A 14,902-nucleotide genomic window follows, 5' to 3' on the forward strand; every position below is an offset into this window, starting at 1 on the left:
GATTCACTTTGCTGTACAGCAGAAACCAACACAACATTGTAAAACAACTATACTCCAATAAAAATTAAATTTATAAAAAGAAAAAGAAAAAAAGAATAGATGAGAATGTATAGCCATAGCCCAAGAGACAAACAATGACTATAGACTTTAAAAAATGAGTAAAATGAAATACATACATTAAGTAGGTAGCACAAAATGGTTACCAATTGGATATGGATGAGAGAAAAGACATGTGAAACCTCTCCAAATTCTGACCAGAGTGTCTCTATGGATCACTGTGCCATTATCAACAAGTTGGACAATAGAATCCACGTGGTTTCTACAACCCATAGCAAGGTGCTTGGCAAGAACATAACTAAATATATGCCAATATTAAGCCTCAGAATCTCCAAGTTCATAGCTATAGTTATAGGCGGATTCATAGATTTAGCCTAGGCCCCCTCATTTGGAGACCAGCAATTATATTTGTTAAATATATTTAAAAAAAATAAACTTTGATTCAGACTTGGAAAATGGACTATGTATACTGAATTTTTATTCTGTACACACATATGATAAAATATTTACTAAACTGCCCTTTCATATTAATAGAGTATTTTTCATTGATTAAAGAGTTTTTATATTTATTTTTATCATTAGATTGCCTGTGACCAATTTAAGCTGTAATGAGTTGTGATTAAGAATGTTATGTCTCTAAAACCCTTTTTAGTGAGGGTAAAAAATTTTACTTTTTGTATCCACATTTCAAGAAATTATTCCCCCTCCACTCTATCCTTTAACATTAATCTTGGATCCTAAATTATGCAATCTTTATTTATCAGCATATCAGGGATAAAACTAACACTATTATGCCTTCTTCAAAATTAGGACCTTATTTTTAATCAAGAGATTTCTCCCCTACTTATCTTCTAATGTATTACTGGCATAATAGATATAAACAAAATTCTCTCAACAGAACTATTTAGTGACCGCAATTTTAAAATGTTTCAAGTTCCTGGCTTCCAGTTCTTTTACAATCTAACCAAGGACATAAGCGTCACTTTTGCAATATGCTTCTAAAAGATATGACTTTCAGGAGAAGCACTAATTATGTGTGGACACAAATCCAATTTAATAGCATCTAGACAGTTCAAAAAATCAGAAACACCTTCAAATAAGGCCAATATTTAAACATAATATACATGGTATACAAGGTCATACTTAGTAAGAGGTACTATCTGTCTGGAGAAAATTAAGTTGAGCAATCACATACTATATATTCCAAGTAATAGTCCTCTAGAAGGCTCATATGTTTTGTATGTTTATCAGAGTACATGCAAATCAATTCACATATTGTTAAACTTTAGACAATAGAAAATGAAAATCAAAGATATAAATCATATAGAAAAAGAACTACAATTATCATTATTAATCTACAAGAATCATTCCATTGCCCTTTTTAGTTAAAGGACAAAATAATTATCTGAAGAACTCTTCTATTTTATCCCAGGGATTTAGAACATACTAAGCTTTATGCATGAAAATACAAAGTTTATATATCGCTAGCAAGGTTAAATGCATACAAAGCGATCTTCTGGAGATTCTTTGAGTTGATGCCTTCCAGCTAATAGCACTTGGGTGGGTGTTCACTCTGAGCTTCATGTCATCCTCATGATGTAAGCCATCTTCTATGTAAGTCACTGAGCCCTTGATCTATGAATTCTTCTTTTTCATTTATTTTTTTTTTCTTTTGCTTCCCATGTTTGTTTTTTTAATTTGAAATCTAAACTGCAGTGTAGGTTAAAAAGTAACACTTTTTCAGTGGGAAATTGTTCATACAGTAAGGCTCTTCCTTTAGATTTACAAAAAGATAAAAAGAATTTCTCAAGAGATAAGCAATAGTGGTCCAAGTATGAATTTATGTGGATTGAGACATGTCTGGTCATGTCGGACAAACTGGTGAAACAGGCTGCTCTGGCCTGTTGGCTAAGAAGCCTTCTAGAGGAGGATTCAATCTGTGTTCACTGTTTTTGTTCCAAAAGGCTTGTTCCAAGTAGTGAATGATGAAATAAGCCAAAAAGAAAGTCCCTCTAGAGAAACTGAGGAATTTTCTGGGAGAGAATAAATCTTGAAAGAAGAAAGAGCCAACCAATTTTCTTGACCTTGACTGAGTAATGGAGCCAGAGTTGACAGCCGTGAGAAACTCTTATCAGCAAAGCATCTTTTGTGTTACTCAGGTTTGACTTGTACCATCATCCATTCATGAGAAAATGTATAGAATATTAAGAACACTCTAATAGAATGCAAAAAGAAATGAGAAAAGATCTCCCACCCCTAGTTTCCACAGAACACTGTACCTCTATGTTCCAGTGCAACCTGGCAGGGCTAGGTGGATCAGCCTTGTAAGGGAAAATGGCCTTCAGTAGATGCCAACCATAGAAATGTAGTTCCTTCCCAGGAAATGAGTGATACTTCCCCATCACCTCCCCTTGTCCAGGAAAAAGTTTGGAAATAAAGCAAAGGCATGTCTGGCCAGTGGTACCAAGAAGATATTCAGTGGGAGAAAGGATGAATAAGAGTAGCATAGAAGAGATTTAGGACAGTGAAAATATTTTGTATGGTATTATAATGATGGATACATGTCATTGTATATTTGTCCAAACCCATAGAATGTACAACACCAAGAATGAACCCTAAGGTAAACTGTGGACTTTGAGTGATTATGATATGTCAATGCAGGTTCTTTAGCTGTAATCAGTATACCACTCTGGGGAGATATTGGTAGTGTGTGGGAGCAGAGAGTATGTGGGAAATCATAATACCTACTTTTCAATTTTGCTGTGAGCCTAAAATTGCTCTAAAAAAAAAAAGTCTTAAAAAAAGAAGATATTTAGCTAACAGCAATGTCACACAGAAGAATGCACTTGAATGCAAATATGAGAACCACAGAATCCTCAGTAATTCTAGGAACATTTGAGGGACATTTGAGGGGGCTGATATCCTGAGTAAACAGGGACATGTTAATTTCATTTAGTGTTAACTGACACGCTAGGTGTTCTCAAGCTTATATAATGTGGTGAACTAGAAACATTTGCATCATACTATAACATGTAACCACAGCTCTCACTGCTTCATAAGTAAATTTTTTAGATTAGTTGCAAAAGAAGGAGTTAAAATAATAAAAATAAAAGCATCAGAAAGAAACATTTATATTTTATTAAAATATCAGTTTATTAGACAAAAGCAAAATTCAAGTTTTCTCTGTGGTCTTGCTAGAAAGAGAACATCATGGTAATGGTGGCAAGAAGAGTAAACCAAAATGAGGATATCAAGCCAGAATGGTGATGCATATTGATTATGCATTTAGATGGCAGCTTTAGAGGTAAAAAGTTACCAAATATCCATAGGGGCAGTGTAACCATTGATAAATGTTATTAATTGATCCTGGATAAAATAGGGTGGACGTTTTGGGGATGAAAGCACAAAATAGGACCAAACAAATTTGAAGGTTTTCCCTCTGCATCCAATTTCCATTTTCTTTAGTAAAAACTAAGGAATCCATATCCTCCATAGCACGATGGATGATGACAGCAGCTGTAACTGTAGCTTCCATAACCAGAGCCATATCCATAGCCTCTGAAGCCACAGCCATGGCCGAGTCTTCAGAAGCTGCCATGTCCACAGCCATGGCCATAGCCCAGGCCACCAAAGCCTCTACAGCTGAAGCCCAAGCCTCCGTATAGTTGTTGTAATGACTCATGGTATCAGAGGTGGTGAGTTAGTTTGCTGTTCCATGCAAGATACAGAGTGTGAATATCAACATCTTTACAGGGAGGCTTATATACCCTGGGCAGAGAATGTGATAAAACAGGTGCCCATCCTTTGGTTTCATTCACGAATTATACTTGCCTAAGACAACTCCTTAATCTATGATGCCCTGACCATACTCGTTAAGAACGTGTTAACCAGCTTGGCTCCCTAGTTAGATTGTTCCTGAGATAGGTGCATTAATTTTCTTAAAATGAATTGCTATTTCTTTAAAGTATAGGCATACCAAACCTTAAATTGAATTCTTTATCACCAGTCACTTAACATCAGTTATATTAAATGTTGTTGAATTTCTAATTATCTACTCATCACGGGCATTTGAGGGTTGTCATAACTGATTCTAAAAAATATCAAGACTCTTAAATTGATCAATTTTGTCAAAAGGCACACATATTTTGCAGCATGAGACACAAAGGATGCACCTCTCTTCAGAAGATAAAAGAACATTCTAAGTCCAGAAAGATTTGGCTCACTTGCTGTGTATACCAGAAAACGACAACAAAAGCTCACTTGATTTCTAGAGTTTTAGAACTTTGGCCAGGTACTATGATAGATTTATTTTTGGTTTTACACACCAGCATACTTGTTTTGGTTTAAAAACACAGCAGAATTGGACTCAGAAATGGAGAGACTATCACAGTGATCAAAAATCCATCTTGTGAAAAACCTTCACGCACAGTTATTTTTTTTTAAATCCTGAACCGTTTCTCCAGAATAAGTTCTAGTCTCACTGCTGCTCCAAATGCAGATTATATTCACCTCCACACATCATTTTCTCTCTTTCCCTACTCTTCATCATTTATCCATGTACTCTACATCTTTTTCGAATTCCACTTTGAATATCATCCAACTTCCTCCCTGCATGATTCATTATGCATCCAGGTAAAAGTGTGAATAGAGAAAAATTGTTTGGGCTCCAACCTACATACTCAAATCAACACTGCATTCCTTCCATCTAGATCTCATAGGCAATATATTACATTTGCCTTTGTCTTCTCTTTACCTAGTCTGTGCCAATTTTTTGTTACTAGCCTTTCCTAAGATATCAACTAGACCTTTCTATAAGATATTGATACTTGTTTAAAACATATTTCAACTCCTAAAATCACCTGAATTTTAAAAGGACTTGTACAATCTGGAATACTTAAATTATCTAAATATGCAGCATAATTGTAAAAATGGACAGAGAATAAGGAGACACTCTTTGGAAACATTTGGCCTGATATTCACAGAGTTCCTGACCTCAGCCCAGAGAGGTAGTTACTAATACCCAAAGTTGATCCCATACCTGAATAAGCCCTAGGTAAATGTGCCCATATCTTGAAACTTGGGACTCACAAAACATGTCTTATATGACTATAACCATATTGCTAAGCTTTTTCTGAGATTTATACGTAATATTTGGATGACATATATTTTGACAGGTTTGTTCACTAAGCTGACCCTAATATCTAAATAAAGCATAGCAACAGTTATTTTTTAAAGAATTATAAGACTTTAACTAACATTAAAACAAGGAACATGCATATCATAACCTGAGCAATTCAGTGGCTATTCTAGAAATATTTTAAGGTTGACATGAGTTCCAACAGGCTTTCTGGTTACAGACTAGCATTTAACCCAGTATAAGGCTTTAAACTCCATACTACTCTAACCCTACTTTATTCCATTTTTATTCCTCATTTCAGAAAATCAACCAATTGAAAATAAGAATATTTTTATTTTTAATGAATAATTTAGAAATATGAGTAAATTACATAACATTAAGGAGTTCATATTCTTCTTGAGTAACTCTGTCAGAACATGCGATCATGATTAAGAGCTATTTTTTTTAATGTATAAGACTGTCTCTACTTTATATATGGAAAGAATATGGGATACAAATGAAAATCTTCAATAACAAGAATGCTAAATGTGTTTTCAAAAAAGAAAACATGTGACAAATGTATGCATATTTCATAAATGTCCATTAGTTGCAAAAGCAAGAAAAAACAGTTTGAAAAATATGGAACAAATTTGTTTTTTTTTTCCTACACATGCACAAGAGAAAAAGTCATGTTGGAAATTTCTTTGGGGAGTTATTATTTTTCTGTCCAATCAGTGGATCAAAAGCAGATTTGGCTTGTCATTATATTTTTTAAAGTTTTAATTCATGACTTCATGGAGTGAAAAATATTCTCACATTTTCCCTGGAAGTAAAGAAGTCTTTTGTTATAAATTCAAAATATTTTCCCTCACCTAAGACATAGATCAATGCAATCTTAGCACAGAATTATGATAATATTGATTATACTAAGAATATCAACAACAATAATAATATTGTTTGATTGTATTGATTATTTACTCCTTGTCAGCCCCATGGATACTGTCCCTAGAGTTATTAACCAAATGAAAGGAAAATAGAAATTTTGTCCTCCTGGGTCAAAGTACATAGTCTGATCCTTCAATAGAGTAACTTGCCTTTATTTCTCCTGCTCAGCCCACTGTGAAGCTACATACAACTCTTAGGTAGCAATGACTAAAAGAAGAAGTCATGGGTTTTTTGTTTTGTTATGTCTTGTTTTCACTTAGACTTGAGTTTTAACATTGCTCATTGTTTAGTTACATTCAACAGCAAATAGACTAGAAAATTATAAGTACAATCTCTATCTCAGAACAGTAAAAATGTTAAAGAAGCACAGGTGTTAATCAAGGTAAAGGGACCAATCTTCAAAAATCAGTTGTCATAATTTAGCTCTTCTTGTAACCATGAACAGAACATTTTAAATGGTCTATTTGACAACCTTCAAAGAGAAAATACATAAAGAGAGAGTCAACATAGTATAGTTGTCCTGGGACTCAGGACAACAGGGTTCTGACCCTAGTCTTACCACTAATTTTCAAGGGAAAATCATTTATTCTGAGGTACCCTGCCTGCAAGATTATGAGGCAGCATTATAGAGTTCTAACATCCCTTTCGGTTTTTTAACTCTACGATTTAATTTTAGTCCTTTTTAAAAATTATATTTGCCCAGTTTATACCAAATATTATTTGTTAATATCTTTATCTGAAGATATCATTCAGTTTTAGGAAAACAACTTAGGATATCTTGTATTTTACCTATTCTATTCCTTATTTCTTATGTTGCAATAAAATGATTGTTTTTGAAGAGATAATGTTTGACTGAAATTCCTCTTTATATAAATTTTTAAAAAATTATTGAATGGTAATTTTGGTCAGTTGAAGATAAACAATGTTTTGCTCCTTGATGATATTTCCGTTCATTTATTGTTTTTACTGGATTACAAATACTTCAGTGTAGTACTGATGATGAAGATGAAGGACAGTGTTCCCATAAAAGGATAAATGAGATGAGTTGAATGTCCAAAGTTCACATTTTTATTATCCAATTTGTCAATGACTTTTAAGTAATTTAAGCCAGTCTTATCTTACATGCATAACAAACTAGATGAAAGCAGAAGATTATGAATAAAGGAAGATAACATATAATTCAAAGATTCACAGAAAAGCAGAGCTTACTTTCTCTAAAAATTTAGAAATATGGATTATAATATTTGTGAAATGCAAGTATGCTCTGACTACTGTTTTAATAATACGGATGGCTAACAACTATAAATAGGTGTGTCTAACATGACTTGTTTTTATAAAAAAAATTAAAGGAGATAATCCTCGTATTTATAATTGACAAATAGCAAAAATACATATAGGTATGTACACATAACTGAGTTAAATGAACCCCAAAGAGCCATATTTTCTATTTCAAATTAGGTCATTTATTGGTAGTCAATATACATCATCTGTTAGTGCCCAAGCTAACAGATGCCAGAAGACATAAGGCAGACATGTTTATAAATAATAAATTCTCTGAAATTCTTAAGTTTCTCTTGCTAAATAGGTCTAGGGTAATCTCAATTCATTGACTGAATAATGTTGTGTCAAATCCACTCATGGTAGCAGATATTGGGTTACTAGGGCCGTAGTTTAGTAGAAGCTAGAGAATCCATAACCTCCATAGCGCAATGGGTGGTAATGGCAGCCATGTCTGAAGCTTCCATAACCAGAGCCATGTCCGTAGTCTCCGAAGCCACAGCCATAGCCCAACCTGCAGAAGCCACAACATCCACAGCCATAGCCACAGCCCAGGCCTCCACAGTAGTTGCTGTCAGGGGTGGTGAGTTTGGTTTCCTTTCAAAGCAAGAACCTAAGTGTGGATATCAGGATGTGTAGAGGGATGCTTATATACCCTGGTCAGAACATGTGGTAAAACGTGTGGCCATTCTTTTGTATCATTCCAGATTATTCATTTACTTGAGGGAAATTGTTAATCTGTTTGCTGACACAAGGAGAGGCACACACTTATTACAAATTTTGGGCTTGCTTAGCTGCCTGGTCAAAAGGCCCTTGAACTCATTACATTCTTTTTTAATGAGAAAAAAAAAAAATCTGTCTTCAAAGTTACAAAATAAAAATTCCCTGAATAGAATTCTTCATTACTAAGCATATTGCATCATTCATATTTGATGGAGTTTTCTCATTAAATATTTTCTCATTTCTCATTTTCATAGCATTCTTTGGATTGTTGTGTATTAATTCCACCTAGATTTAAATACACTGATCAAGATTAAAGTTGTTAAATCTATAAAATTCTCCAAATAAATACCAAATTTATTTCCCATTTGTATATATTTATAAAATATATATATATATATACATATATATAATATATATATACACACAAGACAAACTCACTTTCATAACCAGTCTGAAAACCATTAAAATATATTCCCTTTACACAATTACCCACTTTTCCAGAATGGACAATACCCAAAATATGATCTAAAAATGCAGATGATCTTGGCTCTATGCTACACAGTTACCATTTTTCTTCTCTTCTCTACACTTCTTCATAATCCATATATCATTCTCTTATTAAACATCTCTTTAAATCTCATTCTACGTTCATTCCCAATACATGCTTGTACCAGCTAGGTCTTTTGTTCTTATCCACTTTTTCCAATCAATGTTTTATACCTCTACTCATGTTTCTAATTTTATCATAATATTTTTGCTCTTAAATTTTTCTTTTCCAATTCTGTGTGTACCAGACCCTTACTTTTTCTCAGGTAATCAGCAAATATTTTTTCATAATTACTTATTCATTAAGGTTTTAAATGTAAGATATATATATATATATATATATATATATATATATATATATATATATATATATATATATATATATGTTTGTATGCTCTTAAAATCATACAATATTTTTTAACAGGGCTTCTTAAAATCCTGTTGCCTTGAAAATCTCCAAAAATGAATGTGCAGTGATGAAATGACTGAGACAGGAATCAGGTATATGAAGTAGTGGGCCAGTCTTCTGCTGTTTCTCAGTTCACTCTGTGAAGATAGTAAACCCATTCCAAGTTTAAGCCCCACTGGATGTGACCATATCTTGGACACATATATATATGTAACACATTTTCTTTATCCATTTATCCATCACTTGCCTCTTAGGTTGATTCCATACCTGGGCTATTGTAAATAATGCTGCAGTGAACATGGGAGCGCAAATGTCTTTTTTTTTTTTTTGTCCCGCTGCAAAGCTTGCGGGATCTCAGTTCCCCGACTAAAGGTTGAACCCGGGCCCCAGCAGTGAAAGCACAGAATCCTAACCACTAGCCCACCAGGGAACTCCCCACAAATACCTTTTAGAGTTAGTGTTTTTATAACATTTTTGATAATACATTTCTCTAACTGGATTTGTTTACTGTTTTTCCAAACAAAAAGTATTTGTTGAATTGATGAAAAAATAAATTCTGCATGACACACAACTTGTAATAATTCTCTAAGTTGAATTATGGACTCAAATGACTTTCAGGTTTTAAAGGAATATTTAACTCAAAGGAATAATTAATCCTACTGTTAAATCCTGTTTTTTCCTTTAGCAAGCGTTATTCCATCTTTATTTTTTATTCTGAAAAAGAAAATAGTTGGCAAAAACTATCTTTTTTCCTCAATGAGTCATTTTGAAGTCAAATGATCACAAATAAATCTAACAAGCTTAAGAATCCCATGAATGATTAAGTAAATTTGCTAGATTGTCTGTGATGAGGGCTAATTTATGTTCTTATTTCCAATGAAAATAGCTATGCTCACATGAGATAAAATCCAATAGATTTTACAAATTTTTAAAAAAGCTCAATATTGAAATATGCCATGATTTATTTGTGTATTTTCAAAGAAAATAATATTATGTAAATATATAATTAAGAACAAAAAATTGTGAAACAATGCTGTGAAATATATGAACCAAAATTTTTTTATTGATTTTGTTCTGGGTTAAAAAATAAAACAATTGTAATATCTTTTGGATACTACTTTTCTTTGAAAACTGAGAAATGTTTATTTCTTTTGAGAGTTTTTTGTGTTTTTGTTGTTGTTGTTAATTCAGTGGACTCAAAGACTTGCACAATTCTTCGTTAATCTTTTTGGGAGCTTTCTACAAGAAGATAATCAGTTGATTGTGAAGCTCAGGTCCTGTGTTGATGTGCTAAATGATGAAAATATATTCTTCCACTGGCCAAATTGTAGCTTTTATTAGGAAGCTAAGGGCACTTCTACCATGAATTCAAAATGTGTTTCTTAGACATAATTAATCATAAAATAGGATGTAATAAAATATGATAATGTATTTCACTAGGAGTATCATGAACACTAGATTGTTTCTCAGTCTAATGACATTGATGGCTATTTTTATTTTTAGACCTATAGGGCATGTCCATAGACTATGGAACTATTACCTCATTAAGTGTGCAAAATGGATCCACACAACTCTGTCTCACCTGCTCTGTACACTGAGACTCTACAACACCCAGACTGAATTGACTGAAAGGATAGGTGATAACTGATGCCTGAGCAAATTTCTCTTTATGTAGGTTAAGTCTGTACCTTTCAAATGAAGACTTTGATCTTGTATAAATATAGATATACATGTATGAATATAATAGATATACATATAGATATAGGTGAAATCTAGATAAAGCTAACATTGAAATTGAGTTTTATTTTTTATATGTTCTATAAGAAAAAATGTTATAAAAATGGTAATTCTATCTAAGAAGACGAATCCTCTTTCACATCCCCCATAAATTCAGCTAAGTTCATGGAAGCTGAGCAAAGCTTTCAAGATACTCCATTTGCTTGTATGAATGGGGAAAATACACTGAAGAAGGCGGCTGCATTCTGGCACCTAGATTCAGAAGATTTTGGCCTTGGTCCTGATGCTATCACTAGAGCTAATATAATTCTATAGAAGCCAATTACTTTTCTGAGATTTTTTTAAGCTGAGAATGAGGTACAAAACACTGCTGGCATTTAATGTTTGTTTATGATACTGCTATCTGACTGAATCAAATATATTTGACCAATTTTGACCAGTTTAAACAAAATATCCCCTCATAGATACAGAGAATAGATTGGTGGCTGCCAGAAGTGAGGGGGTTGGGAGTGGGCAAAATGAGTGAAGGAGGTCAAAAGCTGCAAATTTTTAGTTACAAACTAAGTAAATCATGGTGATGTAATAGACAGCGTGGTCACTATAGTTAATAATACTATATCGTATATTTGAAAGTTGCTAAGAGAGTAATGTTAAAAGTTCTTATCACAGGAAAAAAATGAAACTGTGTGTGGTGATGGATGCTAACTAGACTTATTGTGGTGAATATTTTGCAATGTATACAAATATTGAATCATTATGTTGTATACCTGAAACCGATAGAATGTTATATGTCAAGTATACCTCAATAAAAAAAATCTTAATTTTATATTATTACCTGAATATATCATTTGATTTTAGGAAAAAATTGGTATTTGCTTACATATTTTTCTTATTTCACCAATGAAATGTCCCCTCCTGTCCATTTTTATAAGGGGAAATTCAGATTTAACTGAAATTCAGATTTATAGGAAAGCTCTTTGGATGTAGCTGTGCTTGTTATCAGCTTAAGCTAAAAAATAACTTAGTTCACGATTATGTCTTGTTGTTTCTTTCCCTTCTTAGGTTGAAAAAATGGCCAATATAATGATGGTAGTAAAGAAGAATACCATGTCAAGTCATGAAGATTCAGTAAGAATATAGGAAAGCTAACAGAAAAGTCTTAGTTAAAACGTTTTGAATTAAATGACCTCATATGAAAAACGTTACCCTAATTCATTATTTACTTATAGATCAGCTGCTTGATGAAAATATCAAAGAAAATAATGTGTAGAAGACTATGATACACAGGGTGGATTATACTAAATATAAAAAATTTGGAAAGGTGGTTTACTTTCATAATTAGCCTAGTGATCGTTTGATCTATTACCATTTATTTGCATTTACAATAAAAAGTCAAATAGATTTTGAATAAATGGAAGGATTCATTATGCATTTGGACTTAATTGAGAAATGTGAATTAAGTTAAATAAAACACATGTATTTGATAAATAAATATATAGATATGTTAAATCGGCATTGCTTTTTGTTGTTGACTTAAATCTGAACATTATCTAAACAAAAGCAAGAGATGTAAAAATATTAAATCACTAACAGTTTTGAAAAAATCTTTTCATTTTAGTCTAGAATTAGTCTTCTTATCAGTCTTTCTATCTGTATGGATATTTGTGAGGTATATGAAAAGAAAAAAAAAAACGATTCTAAGCCAAGGAGATACCATCCTTTACTAACGATTGAGTAGAATGGAACCATCATCACTTCCATGTAATTGAGTTTCATGAACAAGACAAAAAACATATTTTGTTTTCAAATTTAATGTTTTACTGAAAGGTAAACGGATAATCCAGTTAGTTTTAAAAGAAAAATTAGAGGATTCTAGGATTATGATGGAGGTATAGGAGTGTATTGAAAACTTGTCTAAAATTCTGAGAAGCTAGATACTTCTGTGCAAATAACTCCAGTATGATCTTTGTGGTCCAATTTTTGAGATCAGATTTGGAAAGTCCCCTGTAATTTCAGATATTGGGCTCCTAGGGAAAGATTTCAGTGGAAGCTAGAAAATCCATATCTATCTTCCACAGAACGATGGGTAGTGATGGCAGCCGTATCCAAAGCTTCCATAACCAGAGTCATATCCATAGCCTCTGAAGCCACAGCCATAGCCCAGTCTGTGGAAGCTGTCACATCCACAACCGTAGCCATAGCCCAGACCACCAAAGCCTCCATAGCCATAGCCCAAGCCTCCGTAATAGTTGCTGTAATGGCTCTTGGTGTCAGGGGTGGTGAGTTTGGTTTGTCATTCAAAGCAACAACCTGACTGTGGATGTCAGCATGTGTAAAAGGATGCTTATATACCCTGGTCAGAGCATGTGATAAATCACGTGTATACCCTCCTTTTATGTCATGTTTACATTATACATACTTGGAACAACTCATTAATTCTTTGTCCCCTGACACAGGGAGAAGGTCTCACACTCATTAAAATATTTGGGATCACTTTGTTACCTAGTTAGGGTGTCTCTTAAAAGTTATTGCATCGGGGCTTCCCTGCTGGCGCAGTGGTTGAGAATCTGCCTGCCAATGCAGGGGACACGGATTCGAGCCCTGGTCTGGGAAGATCCCACATGCCGCGGAGCAACTAGGCCCGTGAACCACAACTACTGAGCCTGCGCGTCTGGAGCCTGTGCCCCGCAACAAGAGAGGCCGCGATAGTGAGAGGCCCGCGACCGCGATGAAGAGTGGCCCCCGCTTGCTGCAACTAGAGAAAGCCCTCGCACAGAAACGAAGACCCAACGCAGCCAAAAATAAATAAATAAATTAATTAATTTAAAAAAAGTTATTGCATCACTTTATTAAATCATCACTTGGCACACTTTAAATTTACACAATTATATTTTTCAATTATACTTCAAGAAAGCAGGTGAAAAAAGTTATTGCATCACTTTATAAGAAGGAATGCTGTATCTTCAAAGCCTAGACATATCAGACCCCAAATACTATTCTTCATAGCCAGGCATACCAATCAGGTTTGATCGTGTTGTGGTTTTCAGTTAAATATTTCATCATCTCTGGTTTTCTTTAGATGCTTCACTTAAGAAAATTAAACCAAAGAAATTGGTCCAAGTTCTGTAATCGATAATATCCTTTTAAAGCATATTTTCCTCTGTCCCCAAACTGAATTATTTATTTCTTTCAGAAATAAGAAAACAGAAACATTTGAGAGCCGGAAAGAACCAGCTTGACTGTTGTGAACACTAGTAAGGAATTTTAGAAAAATAAATCTACTTTTTATTTATTTTTGGAACATTGACCATCATAACTGACATACTTTTTACTTTTCATGCTACTTTAAAAAATAAAAAAAAAAACATTTTTGCTTTTTACATTGCTGAGCCAATAATGACATATAATTATTAATTAAAATCCATAGTTTACTCTTCATTCTTCGTGTTGTACCCTTCTATGGGCTTTGACAACCATGGGATAAAATTCTTCAGAAACTGATGGCAAATCACAGTAATCAAAAATTTATTTCATAAGTAGCTTTAAAAACATATTAAAAGTTATATTCTCAAATCCTGACCCTATTCTCTGGCATGTCATCTATCCAAGTTGCCTCCAAAGTATACATCTTCCTCCTTGTCTTTACATTCGCCATTTCCTCCTGTTTATTCATCCATATATCTGTCTTATACAATATCCTTTTTTTAATTAATAAACTTTATTTGAAGAATAGTTTTAAGTTTTCAGATTAATTGAGCAGGAAATACAGAATTCCTATATGCCACCCCCCATACACACACGTACACACCAATATTAATGCATTAATCATTAAAATCTGTAGTTTAGTGTTCACTCTGTGTTGTACTGTTCTGTGGGTTTTGACAAATGCATAATGTCATTAACCTCTATTACAGTACCATACAGAATAGTTTCACTGCCCTAAAAATCCCTTTTGCCCCCTCTATTCTTCTCTCCCTCCTTCCAAACTCCTGCAAACACTAATCTTCTGACTGTCTCCATAGTTTTTTCTTTTCCAGAATGTCATAGTGGAATCATACAGTATTTTGCTTTTTCACATTGACTTCTTTCAC

At 33.4% G+C, this 14,902-nt stretch overlaps 1 protein-coding gene across 1 annotated transcript; it reads right to left on the reverse strand.

Moving 5' to 3' along the window:
- Positions 1 to 7,789: 7,789 nt before the first annotated feature.
- On the reverse strand, positions 7,790 to 14,466 carry LOC137765976 (keratin-associated protein 19-8-like). Its single transcript, XM_068545695.1, has 3 exons — positions 14,392 to 14,466; positions 12,936 to 13,074; positions 7,790 to 7,845 (listed from the first exon to the last, which is right to left on the reverse strand). Exons 1-3 carry the CDS (start codon positions 14,464 to 14,466, stop codon positions 7,790 to 7,792), a joined length of 270 nt encoding a protein of 89 aa, XP_068401796.1.
- Between the last annotated feature and the right edge of the window lie 436 nt (positions 14,467 to 14,902).

Source organism: Eschrichtius robustus, chromosome 6 (assembly GCF_028021215.1).
Source record: "Eschrichtius robustus isolate mEscRob2 chromosome 6, mEscRob2.pri, whole genome shotgun sequence".
Taxonomy (NCBI): domain Eukaryota; kingdom Metazoa; phylum Chordata; class Mammalia; order Artiodactyla; family Eschrichtiidae; genus Eschrichtius; species Eschrichtius robustus.

Bases quoted from the DNA above. Each gene is read 5' to 3' on its own strand.
- LOC137765976 (XM_068545695.1), bottom strand. From the start codon at position 14,466: ATGGCGAATGTAAAGACAAGGAGGAAGATGTATACTTTGGAGGCAACT. The intron at 13,075-14,391 runs GTCAGGATTTGA...CCTGACACCAAG, and splicing joins ATGACATGCCAGAGAATAGG to AGCCATTACAGCAACTATTA. The intron at 7,846-12,935 runs CTGGTTATGGAA...GCTTCAGACATG, and splicing joins CAGAGGCTATGGATATGACT to GCTGCCATTACCACCCATTG.